The sequence below is a fragment of the Podarcis pityusensis genome, assembly GCF_964106645.2.
Source record: "Podarcis pityusensis genome assembly, chromosome: 7".
In the NCBI taxonomy this organism is placed as follows: domain Eukaryota; kingdom Metazoa; phylum Chordata; class Lepidosauria; order Squamata; family Lacertidae; genus Podarcis; species Podarcis pityusensis.
Window position 1 is genome coordinate 36,167,829 of NC_138031.1, and position 20,200 is coordinate 36,188,028.

The 20,200-nt window shown below is 42.1% G+C and overlaps 1 protein-coding gene across 1 annotated transcript; it reads left to right on the forward strand.

The window, feature by feature from the left end:
- Positions 1-1,728: 1,728 nt before the first annotated feature.
- On the forward strand, positions 1,729-18,530 carry TTPA (alpha tocopherol transfer protein). The gene is made up of 5 exons (XM_081013631.1): positions 1,729-2,376; positions 11,812-11,965; positions 13,240-13,433; positions 14,144-14,254; positions 16,269-18,530. The coding sequence occupies exons 1-5, from the start codon at positions 2,176-2,178 to the stop codon at positions 16,440-16,442; spliced, it is 834 nt and encodes a 277-aa protein (XP_080869757.1). The 5' UTR covers positions 1,729-2,175; the 3' UTR covers positions 16,443-18,530.
- Positions 18,531-20,200: the final 1,670 nt, after the last annotated feature.

The following is a 20,200-nucleotide window of genomic DNA, read 5'->3' on the forward strand; positions in this document are numbered from 1 at the left end:
GCTACATAGATGTAGTTACATTGGAAGGTATTTGAGAGTTCATGAGATTAGGATTCCAATTAACTCCTTTTTTATTTCATCAGTTTATTCAGTAAAACAATATAGAAACGTTTAAAATAAACTTCAATAGCAATACTTAGTAAGTATTTCAAGCTTTTGGTATAAGCAATTTATCCCCAACAACTTAATCATGTCCAGTGGGTTTTTTTTGGGGGGGGGGGGTAAAAAAAAAAAGAAAAGGTGCCAGTACTCCATAACAGTGATTACAGTCTCTCACACACACACCAAAAGAAAAAGGAGAGGAAAGCCCTGATCTTATTTCTCCATATTCACCCTTAGGGAATTCTCATGCTTCCATTTAATTAGCTTCTGGTAAGTCTTAACCATAAATCAGTCAGATGGAAGTACTGGAATTTAAACCATTTTCTCAGGCGATTTCAGTTCAACAGTTTGGATGTAACCAAGATGCAGCTCAATCCTATTTTTGTTGACTAGAAGTAAATATCAGAGTTCAGTAGGGCTTACTCCTAAATAAGAATGCATAGGCTTGCAGCTTTAAATTAACAATACAAATCCCAGAGCCTAAAAAGCTGGCAAATTATAAATCTAAATCTAAAGGCCAGGGTCTATATACATAAGACATTACGTAAGGGCAGGATATGGTCAAAACATTTAAATGACACATCACACAGTTAAATGGAGTAAATATTCTAACAGAAGCAGAGTACTCAGAACCTGATTCAACTAATAAAGCCACTACAGAGGCCCTGCTAGAATACATTGTCACTTGGCTCTGAAAAACCTAGCACACAGAGGTGGGGAACTATCCTGCTTCCTTTTGAACTCCTTGGAGGAAAGGTAGGATATACATATAGTTGTAAATAAAATGAATATAGCATGAGATACTTCCCCCCCCATGCCTGCTCTAGGGCATAAGAGAATTTCCCATTGCAAACTGAAAAATTTCCACTTGAAAATTTCCCAGAAACCCATGTCCCTGATGGGGAGTAACATAGGCTTTCAGGGCCAAGTGACATTCTGTAGTGGCTTTAGTGACAAACATAATTAGGTCTTTTGTTTTGCTTTCTTCTGTATCTGTATTCCAACTCAACTAGTGTTGAAATCAGCACAAGGCTACTTTAAAATGGTTTAAGGAAGCACTGACTACTGAATTGGCCTAATTAATACCCACCTTTAGCCTTGAAAAGTGGTGCTGCGGCATTCCACTCTTTAATGACCTTGCTCATAAGTAAGACACTCAGCATGACTGATTGCTCTTTTAGTCTTTATTACAGCTGAGCAGGTGTTTGGATGGAAGACCCGGGAACCCCATGGAAGTACTCTGAAATCCATGCTGGATATAAACGTTGTTGCAGAGAACAATAGCCCCCTCACAAGACTAATATTATTGTACTAGGGAGTTGTTTTTCCTCATCCCATGCTTATTGTTTACTGGGAGATGTACAGAGCGAGCCCTTTCAATGAACTTCCCAGCTGGAAGAGGGCTTTAGCGGGTAAGGGAAAGCCCCTTTACACATGATTAGAGGCACTCATTTGCTACAGGGCTGGGGAGCGTGAGGCTTGTTTCTTCAGGAAAGGGAAATGAAATCCCGGTGACCCCGACCCCAACTCGCATTTCATTTTGAACTCTTCCCTTCACCGTCTTGAATATAAGCTAGAAGCCATGCGCACACCCCTCCAATCCAGGACCCCAGTGGTTTGGTCCTACATTAGCCAAGCACGTGCTAAGAAGGTTGACAAGGAACCAAGGCTGCGCTTGGTGGCCCACGAGGTTCTCACGGGGGGAGCCGGGCTTGGGTTCTCCTTGTCCCTTCTCCGCCCCTAGGGCTTCACAGTGCGTTACGCCAGGCCCGGGGGTCCCTCGTCCGTTGCGCCTGCGGAGGCGCAGGAGTCGAGGCAGCCTGGCTCGGAGCCGAGTGGGCGAAGGCTGCCAAGGAAAGCGGCGGCTCCTGTTTGCCATGGGGAGGCGCGGCGCAGACTCGACGGTTTGCTTGCCAGCGGGCTCGGCCGCCAATTTGGCAGCCGCGCCAGGCACTCCTCGCCCTCGTTATTATGTAATGGGGCCGGAGGAGCGGGGCCACGGGAAGCCCTCGCTCGTCCCTCAGTTGCAGCCGCGCCAGGCCGAGGCGAGGGAGTCGGCGGGGAGGTGGCGCCATGAGCCAAGACGAGCCGTGCGTCCTGAAAGGGAACCTCAACGAGCTGCCCGACGGCTCCCCGGTCGTGAGGGCCGCCGTGGCCGCGCTGAGGCGCCGAGCCCAGGAGGAGAACGTACATCCTTCGCCCTGGTCCCTGTCCGACGCCTTTCTGGTCCGCTTCTTGCGAGCTCGGGATTTCGACGCCGAGCTGGCATGGAAGGTAAAAGGGAACGCGCGGGCGCGTGCACGATAGGCGCGTCTAGCCCACCCGGGCTGCGGGGGACGCCGGCTGCTCAAGGCTGAGCGCGCGCGGGGAAACCTACCTGGCTCACTCTGTTTTTCAATGCACACATATCAGGGACTCAGTCCCACCTTGCCTAAGATTGCAGCACTACCACGCTTTCTTGAGATGCCTAAGCTTCAGGTTGTGACTACAGCACGCATCTCACTACAAGCGAGATGCAGGCAGAGAATCAGTTTGCCCACTGCAAAGCATAAGAGGAGGACATGGGTCGGTTGCACTTCTGTGTAATGTGGAATTGATTTTTGAATTCTGAATTTATTGTTAGTCACGTTTTATACTGTATTTTATGTTGTTGCATCAATTAAGTGTTTTAAATTTGTTGTTAGCTGCCCTGAGCCCGGTTTTCTGAACCGGGAAGGGCAGGGTATAAATAAAAAAAATATTTATTTATTTATTATTATTATTATTATAGCCAGGCTGAACTGTTGCAGGCTATGTAGAGGGCCTTAGCTGCATCAGAAACAAGCATCACATTGCAATTTAAAGTAGCTCTTAGAACAGCTCTTGGAAACGGCCGTGTATGCACATGCAATACACATTTAGGAGCACCTTGAGTTAAAGCAGCTTTACATGGCAGCTTTGGGCCCCACCCCACTCTGGGGCTTCCTACCTTTACAAGCTTAAGGATGGACACTACAGTTATTTAACAGCATCAACTTCCTATTCAAAGGCACCTTGTTACAAACACACAGGACATTTTGGCAACTGAGGCCAACCTTCCCTGGCCAGGGAAGAAGGGGTGAGTGAAGCTCCACATCAGGACTAAGGGGGGGGGGGGAGAGAAAGACTAACATTGAGATCTGCTGCCCCTGTGAGCCCTGTGGCCTGAGTTGGTCGCCTCACCTGCCCTCATGGGTGGACTTGCTCTGGAAACACACCACGCCTGCTAAATGTTAGAATGAAATAAATTGATGGTATATTTTTGCTTTGCACAGTTTCTGCTTAATGTTACTATTCTTGAGGGGCAGTAAAATACTTGTTTTAAAAATACAAGTCCTTAAAAAAAAGGCGTAGTGAAAAAATAGTTCCCAAAGTTTCTTTACATCACAGAAAACAAAATATATGGCATTAGATGCACATCATCACATAAAGAATACCATGTTGTGTGCAGCAAATAGTCCAAAGTTTGTCCTATAAAGCCCAGTGAGAGGCAAGTCCACTGGCCTCTTTTGGATTGTTCATTTGTCCTGAAGCTCACACTTCTATGTTTGCATATAAAACTCCAGAGACATGGTCTTGTAAAATAGTTCCTCATTCATAGATTACTGCATCTGTCTTTGGACCCTATTGACTAGAACCTTTCAACTTTATATATTTTCCAGTTAATGTGACCCCCCCCCCCCCGGTGCACTTGCTTTTAAGGAACTTTTTATTTCAGGATACTGTTTAGAATTGCCTATTTTTCTTACCCTTTTTGTATTTTTTCTGTATCTTTTTGTGTTTGTAAAAACATCCGTGGTAATGCCTGTGCTTCTCAGTATGGCAAGAAGCAGTAAAAAAAACAAAAGTTATCTGAAGCAAGCAGTAGGTAGGATACTAATATGCTAGCTGTTCCTCTGGTGTGTGGCAGACATCTAAGAAGACCAGTAGCATCTGGGTAGGTGCTTTAATTCAGGGATTTTACATGGGGACAAAGAGCCAGTGCTTTTTTTCTTAAAAAATATTTAGGAGTAGTACTCTCATTTTGACTCAAGAAAACCGCCATTTTATAGTTCAAATTAGGGAAAATAAATACAGTGGTACCTCGGGTTAAGTACTTAATTTGTTCCGGAAGTCCGTTCTTAACCTGAAACTGTTCTTAACCTGAAGCACCACTTTAGCTAATGGGGCCTCCTGCTGCCGCCGCGCCGCCCGAGCACTATTTCTGTTCTCATCCTGAAGCAAAGTTCTTAACCCGAGGAACTATTTCTGGGTTAGCAAAGTCTGTAATCTGAAGCGTATGTAACCCGAGGTACCACTGTACAGTAAATGGACAAAAGTACAAAGATTCACAAAATGTTTAGGGGTATGTTTACCCCTGCGTCTACCCCAGAAAAAAGCACTGCAAAGGGCTAATCCACGCACACACTGTTCCTGATCAAAGATGTAGTTATAGTCACCACCTTTAAAAGATAAGAAGAAGAAGAAGAAGAAGAAGTGGAGGAGGAGGAGGAGTTTGGATTTGATATCCCGCTTTATCGCTACCTGAAAGAGTCTCAAAGCGACTGATATTCTCCTTTCCCTTCCTTCCCCATGACAAACACTCTGTGAGGTGAGTGGGGCTGAGAGACTTCAGAGAAGTGTGACTAGCCCAAGGTCACCAGCAGCTGCATGTGGAGGAGCGGAGACGCGAACCCGGTTCACCAGATTATGAGTCTACTGCTCTTAACCACTACACCACACTGGCTCTCATTAGCTAAATTAGCTAAATTAAATAAATAAATGCATGGAGGATAATGGTAGCCATTATGGCTAGAAGCTTTTGAGATGTTCTGCCTCTGCTGTTGGAGGCAGTATGCCTGTAAGTACCAGTTGCTGGGAATCCCAAGTAGAGAGAACAGCGGCATAGCTAGCCGCTTGGGTGTTTGGTACATGCGCGTGTCCTGCAGCCAGGGGCAGGGCGAACTGCCCATGGGTTGGGGTGAGCTTCTCCAACGCCTTGAGCCTCTCCGCTGCCTCTCCCTCAGCTGTAGGGCAGCTGAGGGAGAGGCAGTAGGCAGACGCAAGTCCCACGCTGCCGTTTCAGGCAGAGTGGAACCTGCAGGCACCTAAGCCACCACGTCACTCCTAAAAAGTTTTGTGAGCCCAATTAAAAAAAAAAACTTAGTTTGTCACCCCCGCCACAGTAATGACATCCAGGGTGAGCTGCACCCCCCCCCACACCCCCTTCCTTCGCCACTGGGAGAGAACACTGTGTTCTCCCATTCTACTTATGGGTTTCCCACGGGTATATAGCCAGCCACTGTGAGAACAGGATGTTAAACTGCTGGGTACTTGGCCGAATCTTGTTTTCAGATTTCTCTCTCACACACCCACACAACCCTGTGGCTGCTTTCTGAAAGGGGTGGGAAAGCATGTGCAGTGTTACAATCACAGAACTCCATGTAACATGTCTTATAAACAAATATGGAGCTGCTGCCACTCTTCGTCCCTCTTTGTTTGCCGTTATAACACAGTGTGTGATGCAATATCATTGCTCTTGCACATTGCCCTACCAACAGCCACATATCATTAGATGTTGGTGATGGGGCAGCCCAAAGTCACATCATATTGCAAAGAAAAGAGAGGGAAGTGGCTGCTGGTTCCCTCGCTGCAAGAAGCGAAGTTACAGGGAACCAGGCAGAGGGCCTTCTTGGTAGTGGCGCCCTCCCTGTGGAACACCTTCTCTTCAGATGTCAAGGAAATAAACAACTATCTGACTTTTAGAAGACATCTGAAGGCAGCCCTGTTTAGGGAAGTTTTTAACGTTTGGTGTTAAACAACAACTGAGAAGTGAAAGAGACAACACCATATATGGACAGAAGGAATCGCCAGGGACATAACAGTTTTCACACACAGGACAGAATAAAGATAATAGTCTGAGTTTGTCACTTGAAGCTTTATAAACTTATATATTGTAACATCATGAATAGAAATCATTGATTATGTAGCTGTTAACTAAGGGATTATTATTATAACTGAAAAGTAACTGACATTCATGAAGATTATGGAATGCAGTGATTTAAGATCGGAAATGCACCCAAACCACCATGCAGGGAGCCACTTTAACTAAAATGTATTAATTGGAAGTTGACTGCCATTTTGATAATTGTATAATTTGGCAATTAATTGTTATTGTTATAATTTGGCTATTATTGAGGGTATATTGGAAAACTAATTACACACACACACACACACACACGTTGCATGCTGGTTTGTGCAGTTGGTTGGTGCAAAGAATAGTAACATAGGATGGTCTTCTATTGAGTCAGACCATTATCTACTACAGTGCCTAGCTCAGTATTGTTTTCACTGATTAGCAGCAGTTTTTCAGGTTTCAGATTGGGATCTATGCCAGACCTACCTGGATATGCTGAGGATTGGACCTTGGACCTTGGGGTGTGCAGCACTGATACTCTACCCCTGTTAAAAGAAAGACAAATTTTCAGGGATTATTTAGGAGATTAAGCAGCTCCCTTTGTCACGAATAAAACATGGACTCATGTTAATGCCATGTATGCTAACGGACGACTGAAGAAGGAATAAATATGTTTGTGTATCTTTTTAAGTTTTGTAAGTCATGCTGCCAGTGGGTAAGGCACAGAGGAAAGCAAAAAGAAAGGAAACAGTGATCTTCAGACCATGAAGTGGCTAGCTGAACATATCCTCAGAAGAAGGATATAGGATCTGAATGGCTCAGCTGAAAACCCATACAGTGGTACCTCGGGTTACATACGCTTCAGGTTACAGACTCTGCTAACCCAGAAATAGTACCTCAGGTTAAGAACTTTGCTTCAGGATGAGAACAGAAATCATGCTTCGGCGGCGCAGCGGCAGTGGGAGGCCCCATTAGCTAAAGTGGTGCTTCATGTTAAGAACAGTTTCAGGTTAAGAACAGTACGAATTAAGTACTTAACCCGAGGTACCACTGTATTGTCTTTTAAGCTTCTGATGATAATATAAATGCTTATACCTGCATTTCCAATAATATAAAAGCACAAAGTTTATTTGATGTCTCTTTGCAGTGCCATTCATACATCAATAATACAAGGCTACCTGATTCTCTTTCATTCTAGGAAAAATGTACAGGAAATTAGGGCACAGGAAGGAAGAGGGCTCTTGCTGATTCACAGATGCCCGTGTGTTGATTTATTTTATTTCATAAAATTTATATATGGCTTGATTGCAGAAAACCTCATAGCACACATGCAAACATTTCTCCCACATTTTAGCATGCATATAAAACCTTCATTTAATAGGTATGGAACCCCACCTTTACACTTCCTTTCACACACACACACACACACACACACACATGCATTTCTCCTCACATGTATGCATGCATATACTCACAAGAGTACAGAAAGGAAATGAGTACTCCCATAGCTTTTTCTCTCTGTTCTCCTGCCCCTCAAACCCATGTGACCTCTCTCTCATCCCCCCTCCTCTCTTTTACTCTTCTTCATCATCCAGACCCTTACTGGTGCTTGCAGGAAGGAACATGCTGTCAACTTATCTCCCATAAGTCTTTGATGGAAGAGGTCCAGGATGAGGGTATTTGTTGATGCATTGTGGGCTAGAGAAGCAGCTGGAAGGCCATCTACTGACCTTCTTTACTTCCAGTGGCCTATCAGAAAGAATATCTCCTGTGCACTAGTCTCAGATCCTTGGCAACTTAAGGATCTCTGGTAACCTAAAACCTTGCAAGCAAGCACAATTTTTGAGTTATATGAAGCTGGTCTGATGGGGAGCATAGAACTGTTGGCATCCTCCCAACAGTGTTGTTGTTGTTGTTGTTGTTGTTGTTGTTGTTGTTGTTGTTTTTAAAGCCTTGGGAGTCTCCAGCATCCACAATTATCTACTCATTTGGGGTGTGTACTTTAGTTATATGATAGAGGAGGAAAAACCACACGGTTGCACCACTTGAATTATATCAAGGTAATTATACTCACTCCTGAGTCAGTTAATGTTAGTTAGTTGCTTGCCTTGCACTCCTTTTGTGCAGTTATTGATTCACAGTCAGAATAGAACTAGCGTTACAACTAATACTTTGCTACAAATGGCAACATTTATTCATACTGTTATGGGGATCCTAGCAAAGTGATACATTTGGTCTCCAGCCTAACTCCTCACTGGATCAATAATGCACACAAGTGTGCCAGCATTCTTTACTGCTGTGGCTGTGACAGAAAATCTATTATCACTATTGTATCTAGGAGCTTTCCTCTGAGTAGTTGAGAAATGGCAAAGATAGAAACGGTTTGTAATTGAGAAAGGCAACATTCATAGTACCCATGCTTTGCATAGATAGATAGATAGATAGATAGATAGATATTAACAACATTAGAAAACAACTTCAAGTGAGTGAAATTACTCAGAGACAACCCTCAGTGTCAAAGTTGGAAAAGAAGAAATACTGCCTTCAAGAAAGGAATTCCTTCAGAACTGTGGCTAGTAAGGAATCTTGAAATACCAATTGGCCCTATAGATAGATGACAGTAACCATTGCAAATAGGGTAATTGTAAATAGGTCAAATTTATTTTTAATGCAGCAGTTTTGTACAAAAGCAGTTTTGTGCAAAACAACTGTATAAATGAATGAATAAGTGCTCCATGAATATGCCTGGTGAAATAGACATAAGAACTTCTCTGCTCTCTTAATCTCCCAGGGCAATCTGTTTCTAGATTTCTGCTCCAAGTACATACTTCCAGGTAGGGTCTGGGCTTCTCACAACAGCAGCTTGTGTGGGCTTGGCTGACTTAAGCCTTGGTACAACTCTGCTGCCAATACCAGTTGTCAGCCTTTTCTTCTTTTGGCTCTGTCTCCTGTTAGACCACATCCACCCACCAACTCCATCCCCTGTTGTGCACATTTCCTACCTTTTGACCCTTCCTTTTATGCCTTCCTCTTGCCATTAATAGTCCACAAGGGTTCCTCCTGATCTGAGTGATCAGTCTCCTTCCCACACTGCTTCATTCAAGGTACTTCACATCAGTGGAAGCACTTGGGAAGATATGGCTTAGGTCAGTGATGGCCAAACTTGGCCCTCCAGATGTTTTGGGACAACAATTCCCATCATCCCTGACCACTGGTCCTGTTAGCTAGGGATGATGGGAGTTGTAGTCCCAAAACAGCTGGAGGGCCAAGTTTGGCCATCACTGGCTTATGTCATGGTACCCCTGCAATGTATACACAATCTTAGTTCAGTGTGATACAGTATTCCTGATTTAGGAGCTCAGCACAATCCAGAGATAAGGAATCATGGTGTTTGTTTAATACAGTCCCAAACTGTGAACGCTTGTGTATTAAACTTAACAAATCTGTTTCCTTTGCCATAAGTGTTATTCAAAATAAGGAGGATTATGTCACAACATAAAGTGTTATTGGAAAAACAAGCATCCTGTTGAAAATGGGGGAAAGGCTAAGAATTAAGCATTGGGAAATATCCATTCAAAGTTCATAAGAATTTCTCCAACATTTGGGAACAAACTGTGAGGCTAGACTTTTTCCAACCCAAATATCTCCGGTTGAAAGCCTAAGGATGATTAATGAGGATACATCATTTCTCATATGAGAAGCACATAAGCCTTTAAAGCTATACATTAATTTACCTTTTGAGCCCTGGGTACTTGTCATTCCTGCTTTAATTGGTAAATGAACATGCCTTAGAATAACTGTGTTGATGGCTAAGACCATGAGATCACTCTACAGATGACCTGAGTAAACTGAATCAGATTTGCTAGTGGGTGCATTGGTACAAATGTGAAAATCCATAAGCAAAGTCCTCTGTCCCAATATAAGAAGTATGCATGTTCAGGAAACATGCAGATACTGATCAGAACAATGAAAGACAAAACTCGAATGAAATTATAGGTTGTATGTACACTGATATGAATGCAAGATAAGATCATCTGCCCAAATGTATTCATTAGGTGAGAGTGCAGAAAGAAGATGCTGGATTTCTCTATTAAAAAAGAAACTTGGCTCATTTCTTCATTCTTTCCAGGCACTTCTTCACAGTTGTACATTTAGCTTCTTTGTTTAGCACATTTAGCTACTTAACATAGTTCTGAAGGTATCAAAAACTGCTCCATATTCCAGAATGATTGCCTAAAGGGACTTACTTCATGTTGATCATGGGGCAAGTGCATTCAGATATCAACAAATCACTCCTTGGAAGCTTTGTTCTTAATGAAAGTGAGACAATTTATACAGATTTGATAATGGGACCAAAAAAATGAAGGAGAAAACTTGTATTATTATTTTGTATTTATGAGAAAGAAAAAGAAATGAATTGTTGACAGAAGAATAGTAATTGAAAGGTAGCTTCATCTACCTGGATAAGTCTTAAAATAAACTATGGATATTTCCCTGTTTACCTACTAAGTGTAACCTATTAAGTAGCAAATATTGTTCCAAGTAAAATTCCTGTTAGACAAGACTTATGTAAAAATCATGTTCTGGTTGGATAATAGTTATGTAGTGCTCCTGAATTCTACCTTGTTCTGAATACAGTACCAATGGGGAAAGGATCTGTTTTCTTTTCCTCCAAAAAGAAAGACCAACATTGTCTCTGAACCAGGCTAGCAACCAGAAAAATCTCTATAGTGCTTGACAGTCTTGCTGTAAAAAGGTGTTGTTATCTGCATGGTTTACTGGTGGTGTGTGGGAAAATGTAGGGTTGAATCCAATGAAGTCATCCCATCAGCACGAATACTTTCACCTGCACAACAGGACTTTTCCTCCCTTGTCTTCTGCACCTCCCAGTCTGTTTCTGAGGGTTCCCCCAACCTTCCAGAGGAGATTTAGGGGAAGGGAAGTCACGTTGTGCAGGCAGAAGTCTTTGCACTCATGGGATTTCTTCTTTGGATACAACCCACATGCTTGGTTTCAGTGATTTCTTTACATGCTTACTCAGATGCAAATAGGATCCAGTGGGGTTTACTCCAAGGTAAGTGAGCACAGGATTCAGCCTAAGTGACCATGTTAATAATTGTGGGACCCATGCCTCTGCTGCTTTGTTTGACCCACACCAAGCTGCTTTTATTTGAAATTGTTTTGCTTCTTAATACTGTATACTTGTAAGCAAGTTTTACTTGTTTTCAGTTGTATGATTATATACCCTTTATGGTGAAGTCTGGGTTGGAAACCTTATACTGGTCCTGTTTTGGAAGCTTATACTTTCTGTCACAATCGTGCACTGTTCTTCCTCCCATCAAGTTCAAGGCAATGAACACAAGGGCCTGCTTCTCCACCCCCCCTCACAGCAATCATGTGAGGCAATTTAGCTTGAGATTCTGTATATTGAATGGTACAGGATTAACCTGTGAGCCTCATCTCTGAGTAGGGATTAAAATCCAGACTCTTTGCTACCTAATTGCACCACAGGGATTAAACCTGCAACCTTGTCATTATCAGCATCACACTCTTATCGACTAAGCTATCTATAGTCAAGTCTAGTGTTACAGGAGATTAATTTCAACAAAAGGAAACCAGCCTAAATGTTAAAATACATTTGCACACAGTTTGTGAAATTAACTGAGATAAAAGTATGCATATACTTAGCGGGAAGGGCAGTAATATTTTACAACATGAGAATCATGTAACAGAATACTCTACAACTGACTGCTTTGCGGTACTATCTCCCCCTCTTTCTGCTATTTATTTCCCAGCTATTGAAAAACTATCACAAGTGGAGAGCTGAATTCCCAGAAATAGTTGGAGATGTACGGCCTTTCTCTGTCCTTGGTCTGATGAAATCTGGTTACCTTGGAGTTCTGAAGGAGAGGGACCCAGCTGGTAGCAAAGTTCTCATTTACAGAATTGGCAAGTAGCTTTTCTTTTTGCAACACTGGCAAGTAGCATGCTCTGCCTCTGACTTCTTGTAATGTAAGGCTGTCGTCTCGCAGCCCCCACTGGTGGATTTGTAGTACTTCATCAGAATCCTGGATTTGCATGAAGTTAGGGTGGAGGAGGCAGAAGAGAAGGCAGGTTTCACAACAGCAATGGCCATGGCAGGAAGCTAGGAAGGACTCCGAGAATGGAAAGTGGTGGGAGCGGTCTGAATAGATTGGAAAGGGAGGGTTGTTGTGGTCGTGGTTGTTTACAAAAGTAGCACAGGTGGGTACAACACAGAAATTGTACACAGAAAATAACACCAAAAAGCAAACACAAAAAGTGCTGCTCCCAGCTCCCTTCTTGCAGCATTGAAACCTTCTTTTAAACTGTCACTTTTTCTCTCAGTGTCTCCCACTTCCACTTTCTTTATTCAAACCTCTGCCACTTGTTTAAAACCTGCATTTTCCTCTCAATATCTCTCCCTTTTCTCTTTCCCCTTTTCTTTTCCTCAGCTGCCTTGTGTGAGAGACATAGAGGATGTGGAGCCCTCAAATATTTCACAGTACTTTCACACAGTGTATTTAGTTCCTGGTGCTATGTGTTGACTTCAACATGACATTCCAGATTCAATGTAGAAATTTAGAACAAATATTTTATTATCAAACACTCATACGGTGACAACATCCATCAACTAAGTCGAACCTTCTCTAACTGAACGAGCTAACTGACAGACTTGCTCTTAAGATTCTGTTCATCTTTAAGGTACAGTAACATATAGCATCAGGGTATGTGAGTGCAAAGGGGGCTGTGGAATCTGAGGCAGGAGGAAGCCCAGAAATGGAGGGGGATCTGTGTGCAAGGGAGAATTGTAGGAAGGAGGAGGTAGGAATAAAGGAGATGAAGGTAAAAATAATGGGTTGCATGGACAAAGTGGGCTTTGAATTAGGACACTGGAGGAGACATGGAAGTGGGGATGGTCTGTGTGCAAGCAGGAATTGAGAGAAGGGAAAAGGGGCTGAAGGTTAAAATCAGCTTAGCATTTTTGTAGCCCATGAAGGGTTAGGCATTTATTTAAGTGACATCATTTCAAAGCAGGTGAGAAATCAGCAAACGGGTGTATTTTGCCCATTATTCTTGCAGCCTAGTCCACTGTCCAGTTTAAGCCAAAGTACCACGTTTAAGCCATTTTAGTTCCATTGGCCTTTGGGGGGGGGGGAGTGCTTACTTTATTCATCTCCCTCTCTCTTCTCTTTTGTCATTAGAAAAATGGGACCCAAAGACATTCACAGCATTTGATTTGTTTCGTTTAAGTCTTATCACATCTGAGCTCATTGTGAGAGAGCTAGAAACACAGCGGAATGGAGTCAAGGGTATCTTTGATCTTCAAGGATGGAGATTCGCTCATGCATTTCAGATCACACCTACTGTTGCCAAGATAATAGCTGCCGCGATCACAGTGAGCTTTGGTTCTAAATTTTAGTTATGCTGTAAGCAGATAGTGGCTTTCACGTACCAATGTTTTTGGAGAACAAGAGCATTAGATAGCTCCTGTGTTTTTAATACAGTCTAATTCTGCTGTTCTAGATGGCTTGAGGTATTCTAACAACACCACTACCGATATTTAGTATTATTAGCACTTGGTCAAGTGGGCAGAGTGTGTCACGTCCTCCTTAGGGAACCAATATAACTCCTGACTGGGAGCTGTGGGGCTGAGCAGAGATGTGGATCCACTGCTGCCTCTTAAGTCCTGCTGCTCAGGGTGGAAAGTGTTGGTGGTGGTTCAGGTGTAATGATGAAACTATTATTAATTAACCCAGGAATGCCAAGAAGGGAGGAGGGAAGGGCAGCGTGAGAATGGAGTGCTTAAGCACAAGGCACAGGCATATCTCAGCTTAATAAGGCAAGATATATCCGTCTGAACTGGGCCAATTTATCCTGCATATTCTCAACCCCACATTTATTTTCTTTCTTTTGAGATAGGCATATTGTGACTGTTTTATAAGTGCAGTCCTAAGTACTTGAAAACCCAGGGATGGTTATGGTCAGAAAACCTCTGCTTAAAATCAAATGTAGTCTGACATTTTGGCAGGTCTGCTCATGTGAATGTAAGCATTAGAATATGAAGATCCTAGTCTTCTATCATGCTTCTCTCCACTCTCTTCGCAGGATGCCTTTCCACTAAAAGTGCGTGGAATCCACTTGGTTAATGAGCCTTTGCTCTTTCACCCAGTCTTTGCTCTAATTAAGACATTCCTCTCAGAAAAGATCAAAGCACGGGTGAGTAAATGCTAATTCTTTTTCTATGAAATTCACACATTATCCCAACACATTTTCTTTTTAAATAAAAAGAGACTACACCTCTTTTATTCCAATAGGGTTCTATAAGTTTTATATTTCATTAATGTGGATTCATACAATAGTTCAAAATGCCACAAGATGGTGCCATTCAAGCTATTTTCATGCATGTTTCCCATGTAGGCCACACTGTATTCCGCACTGTCTCCAAAGGGTTGCCTACACAAGAACAACAGCCCTTGTAGAGATGTTCCACATTGAATCCTAGAATTGTAGAGTTGGAAGGGACCCTTAGGGTCATCTAGTCCAACACCCTGCAATGCAGGAATCTTAACTAAAGTATCTATGGCAGATGACCATCCAACCTCTGCTTAAAAACCTCCAAGGAGAGTCCAACACCTCCCGAGGGAGTCTGTTCCACTGTCAAACAGCTCCTACTGTCACAAAATTCTTCCTGATGTTTGGTCAAAATCTCCTTTCTTGTAACTTGAATTCATTGGTTCAGGTCCTAGCTTCTGAAGCAGGAGAAAACAAACTTGCTCCATCCTCCATGTGACACCCCTTTAGATATTTGAAGATGGTTATAAAATCTCCTCTCAGTGTCCTCTTTACCAGGCTAAACATAGACTATTTCCTCAGCCGTTCCGCATAAGGCTTGATTTCCAGACCTTGATCATCTTGGTCGCCCTTCTCTGCACATGTTCCAGCTTGTCAATAATCTTCTTAAACTGTGGTGCCCAGAACTGGACACAGGACTCTAGGTGTGCTCTGACCAAGGCAGAATAGAGCGGGACTATTATTTCCCTTGATCAGTATACTTCTGTTGATGCAGCTTAGAAGACCATTGACTTTTTTTGCTGCTTCATCACACTGTTGACTCATGTTAAGCTGGTGGTCTAAGACCCATAGATCCTTTTCACATGTAGTACTGACAATCCCATCTTATATTTGTGCAGCTGGTTCTTTCTGCCTAAGTGTAGAACTTTATCTTTGTCCCTATTGAAATTCATTTGTTAGTTTGGGCACAGTTCTCCAATCTGGTCAGGATATTTGGAATTCCAATTTTGTCTTCGGTAGCATTGGCTACACCTCCCTGTTTGGTGTCATCTGCAAATATGATGAGCATCACCCCAATACCTTCATCCAATTCACTTATAAAGACATTGAAAACAACGGCCCAGGACAGAACCCTGCAGCACCCCACTCATCACTTTTCCCCAGAATGACAAGGAACTGTTAGTGGCCATTCTTTAGTTTTTAGCAGCAAACAGCTACAAATCCACCTAACAGTTACCTCATCCAGGCCACATTTTACTAGATTCTCTGCAAGAATATAATGGGGAAATTTGTCAAAACCCTTCCTGAAATCAAGATACACTATGTCCACAGCATTTCCATGATCCACCAAGCTTGTAACTCTATCGAAAAAAGAAATGAGATTAATTTGGCATGACTTCTTTTTGAGAAACTTATGCTGGGTCTTTTTAATCACAGCATCATTTTCAAAGTGCTCACAGACTTGTACTTCAGCTGTTCAGATCCTAGGATGGTTTACAAAATAATTCAATAAAAATATATGTATCACAAAGCAAATAATAAAACTTGAAAACATCAGATAAAAATAATATGCAATCATAAGTCATATAGGCAGATCTTTTGTTTCAGCCAGAGCTCACCAGAGCTCAGTTCCAGCACCTGTTAGGTGGGTGCCATTGCCATTCCAAGAGAACAAGGGAGAAGTTCATGGTGAGCTCTGGCACCTCTTTTTCTAGAAAAATAGCATTGCATATAGGTAGAGTGCAGCACTTTCAACACCTTGAATTGGGCCTAGTAGGAAACAGGCAGTCATTAGTCTCATCATGAACAACTGTACACATCAATTTCCCTATTAACTAAGCCACTTGCCTTAACAGGACTTAAACTGTACAATACTCTGAGAGTGAATTTTGTCTTCTTGAATATTATGTAAAAGTAGAAACAATTCCTCTTATTGCAGATCCACATGCATGGGAGTAACTATGTTCCTACTCTCCAACAACACTTTCCAGCCAGCATTCTCCCAAAAGAATATGGCGGTGAAGTTGTCTCCATTGAAACCCTTTCCCAAGAATGGACTAACTTCGTGATGGATTCTGAAAGTTATCTTCAGAGTATTACTCTGTTTAAGTAGTATATTCTGGGAGAAGCACAGTTATTTGATTATTAACCAAAATATGAGAGAGATATGATGGTGACGATGACAATGATAGCTTCAATGTGATTTACAGAAGATTTAAATGGGGGTTGAGGTTGGCTCAGACTACAGAAGTTAGTGAAACAAACAACTACATATGCAGACTTGCCTTAGATAAATGTGAAATTGCTTTTAGACGAATGTCAAATGTTTTGATATCTGAATAATATTTCTGGAGAATATTATCTGCTGCATTGTTTCTTAAGACAAGGAAGAGAACAAGTAAAATGGAAATTTTACAAAAAGGGTGGTGAATGTGTGGGTCCTCTAGATGTTGCTAGACTCTAGCTTCTGTTTGCCCCAGCAAGCCTGGCCACTGGCCAGGGATAATGGGAGTTATAGTCCATTAATGTCTGAAGGGCACAGGCTCCCCGTCCATTTTACAGGAAGGGAAATATTTCCACCATAAGGCACTTTGCAGCTTCTTATATGTTAATTGAATTGCCTGCTGGATGTATGATTAAAACAAACATAAGAACAGCCTAAGATCAGATCAAAGGCTCATCTACCCCACTGTTCTTCCTAGTGGCCAACTAGATGCCCTTTAGAAGCTGGCATGTGTGGCAAAGTGGAAGTAGCCATTTTCAGTTTCTTGCCTTAATATCTGGTATTCAGAAATATGGTGCTTCTAAATACGGAAGCTGACTTCAGCTGTTATGACTAATAGCCATAAAATATTCCATAATACACAAAGTAGTCTTATTATCAGTCTTGAACCTACTTTCAATTATGGTGCCTTTGGGATACTGGAGAGGGATCAAACTTTTTATACAACAACAACTAGTAATTTAGATATATTTGCAAGCTAAGCTTATGTTTACATAAAATTAATCTTTGTTACCGGTATATTCAGTGGAGTTTTTTCTGAGCCTTCTGTCTACTCTGAAGTAATTGCAGCTGGGTTCACTGGGACTTACTCTCAAGTAAGTGAATATAGGATTGCAGGTTTTACTTATTCTTTCATTGTACAAGCTGACAAGGGGCTAACAAGTAAATACATAAAATAATATGCACCAACTGCAGCATAGTCCTTAGAATAGTAATTGTGCTTAGACACACTAATGATTTTCTTAGCCTTACTGTTTGCTTTCAGAAGATTATCATTCCTTGAAATTATTTTATGGGGAGAGGTGGATTATCTGTGAAATACTTAGCTACCGCTGCTGGAGAGGGGTTGGTAGCATAGTGCACTAATGGGAAAAGTCACATTTTAGCTGTTACGTATTTATTAATTCCCTAGTTGGGTAAGCCCTGATTGCTTATCCTCTTGGACAAGCACCCTGAAAAGATGTGAATACCTGCTAATATGAAACAGTTTTGCTACAACAGTGTTTTCTGCAAAGCAAAAAGGAAAGCTCTATCACGCTGCGGTGCCTTGTTACTTCCCAGCACAAGGCAGTGAGCCTATTCTGATGGTTCTGTGGCAACTACAATAGCTTTAGGTCCTCAGGATGTATAAACTTTTCTTATTTCATTGGATTTTGTGTGGATTACCCACAAACTACTGTGACAGATCTACAGCTTTCTCTGTCTACCTAAACCTCTTACCATGTCATGCATCTGACAAAATGGGCTTTGGGCTCAGAAAGCTTATTCTGCAATAACAGGACAATCATATGCATCTCTGCTTAAAAGTCACCCCCAACGAGTTAAGTGCACTGGATTGCAGTCTAAAAAATTAGTCTTTAATTAAAGTGTCACAATACTCTGTTACATGTGATAAATACTTAAGCATTTGCCAACGTTGTTCTGTTAACAGTTACTGAGCAAATTATTTATTAATGGGAAAGATATTTAATTTTCAGATGTCTAATTTATATTTTATCCAGCAGTTTTAGAATCCTATAGGGTAGCATGACATCAGCAGAACAGAAAGGAAGAAATCATGTAATTTAGAAATGATAAAGGAACTCTAATTGTACCAAGTGTGCCTAAAAACAACAACCCAACCAGCAACATGTTAGCAGATAGAATTTGTTATATGCTGTATTTTTTTTCTAATTTTGTACATATAAAATTAAACATAAATGAGCCAAGCTGTGTGTGTATTTTTTTCTCAACACCACTTGCTTTTATTGCAATACTAATTATTATTTCACGACAGTCTATTTCTCTTTATTCTACACTAAGAGTAGTTCATTAAGCAGTCAAAATTTGAAGACAAACTATGTTAATAGGGCTGGAGGAAGTGCTTTGCATTCAAAGTACTTCCACCAAGCAGCATGTTTTTGTCTGCATGGGGGATGCTCCATTTAAATGGAACAGCTTTTCTACTGCATAGGAAGCTAAAGGTAAAGGTAAAGGTAAAGGGACCCCTGACCGGTAAGTCCAGCCATGGACAACTCTGGGGTTGCAACGCTCATCTCACTTTACTGGCCAAGGGAGCTCGTGTACAGCTTCCGGATCATGTGGCCAGTATGACTAAGCCACTTCTGGCGAACCAGAGCAGCGCACGGAAACGCCGTTTACCTTCCCACTGGAGCGGTACCTATTTATCTACTTGCACTTCGTGCTTTCAAACTGCTAGGTTGGCAGGAGCAGGGACCGAGCAACAGGAGCTCACCCTGTCGCGGTGATTTGAACCACTGACCTTCTGATCAGCAAGCCCTAGGCTCTGTGGTTTATCCCACAGTGCCACCCGCATCCCATGCATAGGAAGCTATTTACACTCAAAATGCTTCCTCCAGAAACATTTCAGGAACTCTCTGTAACTGCCTATCAGCTGATCAGCAGTGGCAGCAAGCCCATTACAAGGCAAGCTCCCAGCGCCAGTCAGCTGATGGTTGCTGAATGTGCATCTTCAGAGGAGGTTGCTGTAGCTGCCACTCTAAAACTTTTATGAGTGTCAATAATCTGATGTTATTATCACAGCTGGTGACTGACAGGTGGTTAGCCAGCCCATTTATCAAAGTTGGCCTGCAGGGGTTGGGTGAATTAGGGATGTGGCCTACTGGTATTGTCCGATTCCCACCCACCCTCAGCCCATCAGCAGTGGCCCAAAGCAATAGCCCTCTTCTGCTCCTATTCCCCAGCAACTAGTATTCAGAGATATACTGTCTCTGATTCTGCAAACAACATATATCCATTATGACTTGTAGTCAGCAATAACCTTTTCCTCCATGGATTTGTCGAATTCCCCTTTAAAATCATTTAAGTTCATAGGCGGCAACATGACTTGTAATGAAGAATACACTGTGTGAAGGATGACTTCATTCCTGATTCGGTTTCATCGGATGACCCCGGTTTCTAGCCTTATGAACCCCTGCTAGTTTTGGTTGCCATTTTCTGAACTTTCTGACTCTACAGTGTATTTTTTTGAGATGCAACAACTGGAATTCTGCCAAGTACTCCCAAGTGTGTTCACCCCATGGATTCGTATAAAGGTAATATAATATTGCCAGCTTTATTTTAAATTTCTTTCCTAATGACGCCTAACATGGAATGTGCATTTTTCACACCTACCATACAGTGACTTAAAAGTTTTGATCAGCTATGCAACACAACCCCAAGGTCTTTTTCCTGGTCAGTCTCCACCAGCTCAGACCCCGTAAGCATACATGTGACTTTTTGCCCCATTGTGTCATTTTACACTTACACTGAGCTTCACTTGGCATTTTATTGCTCATTCACTCAGTTTGGAGTTACGCTTTTGGAGCTCTTTACAGTCCCCATTTTTTACAGTGCTGAGTTAAGCA

Excerpts from the sequence above, each read along its gene's own strand:
- TTPA (XM_081013631.1), top strand. The coding sequence starts at position 2,176 with ATGAGCCAAGACGAGCCGTGCGTCCTGAAAGGGAACCTCAACGAGCTG. Across the intron at positions 11,966-13,239 it reads AGTTCTCATTTACAGAATTG|AAAAATGGGACCCAAAGACA; the intron begins GCAAGTAGCTTT and ends TTTTGTCATTAG. Across the intron at positions 14,255-16,268 it reads CAGAAAAGATCAAAGCACGG|ATCCACATGCATGGGAGTAA; the intron begins GTGAGTAAATGC and ends CTCTTATTGCAG.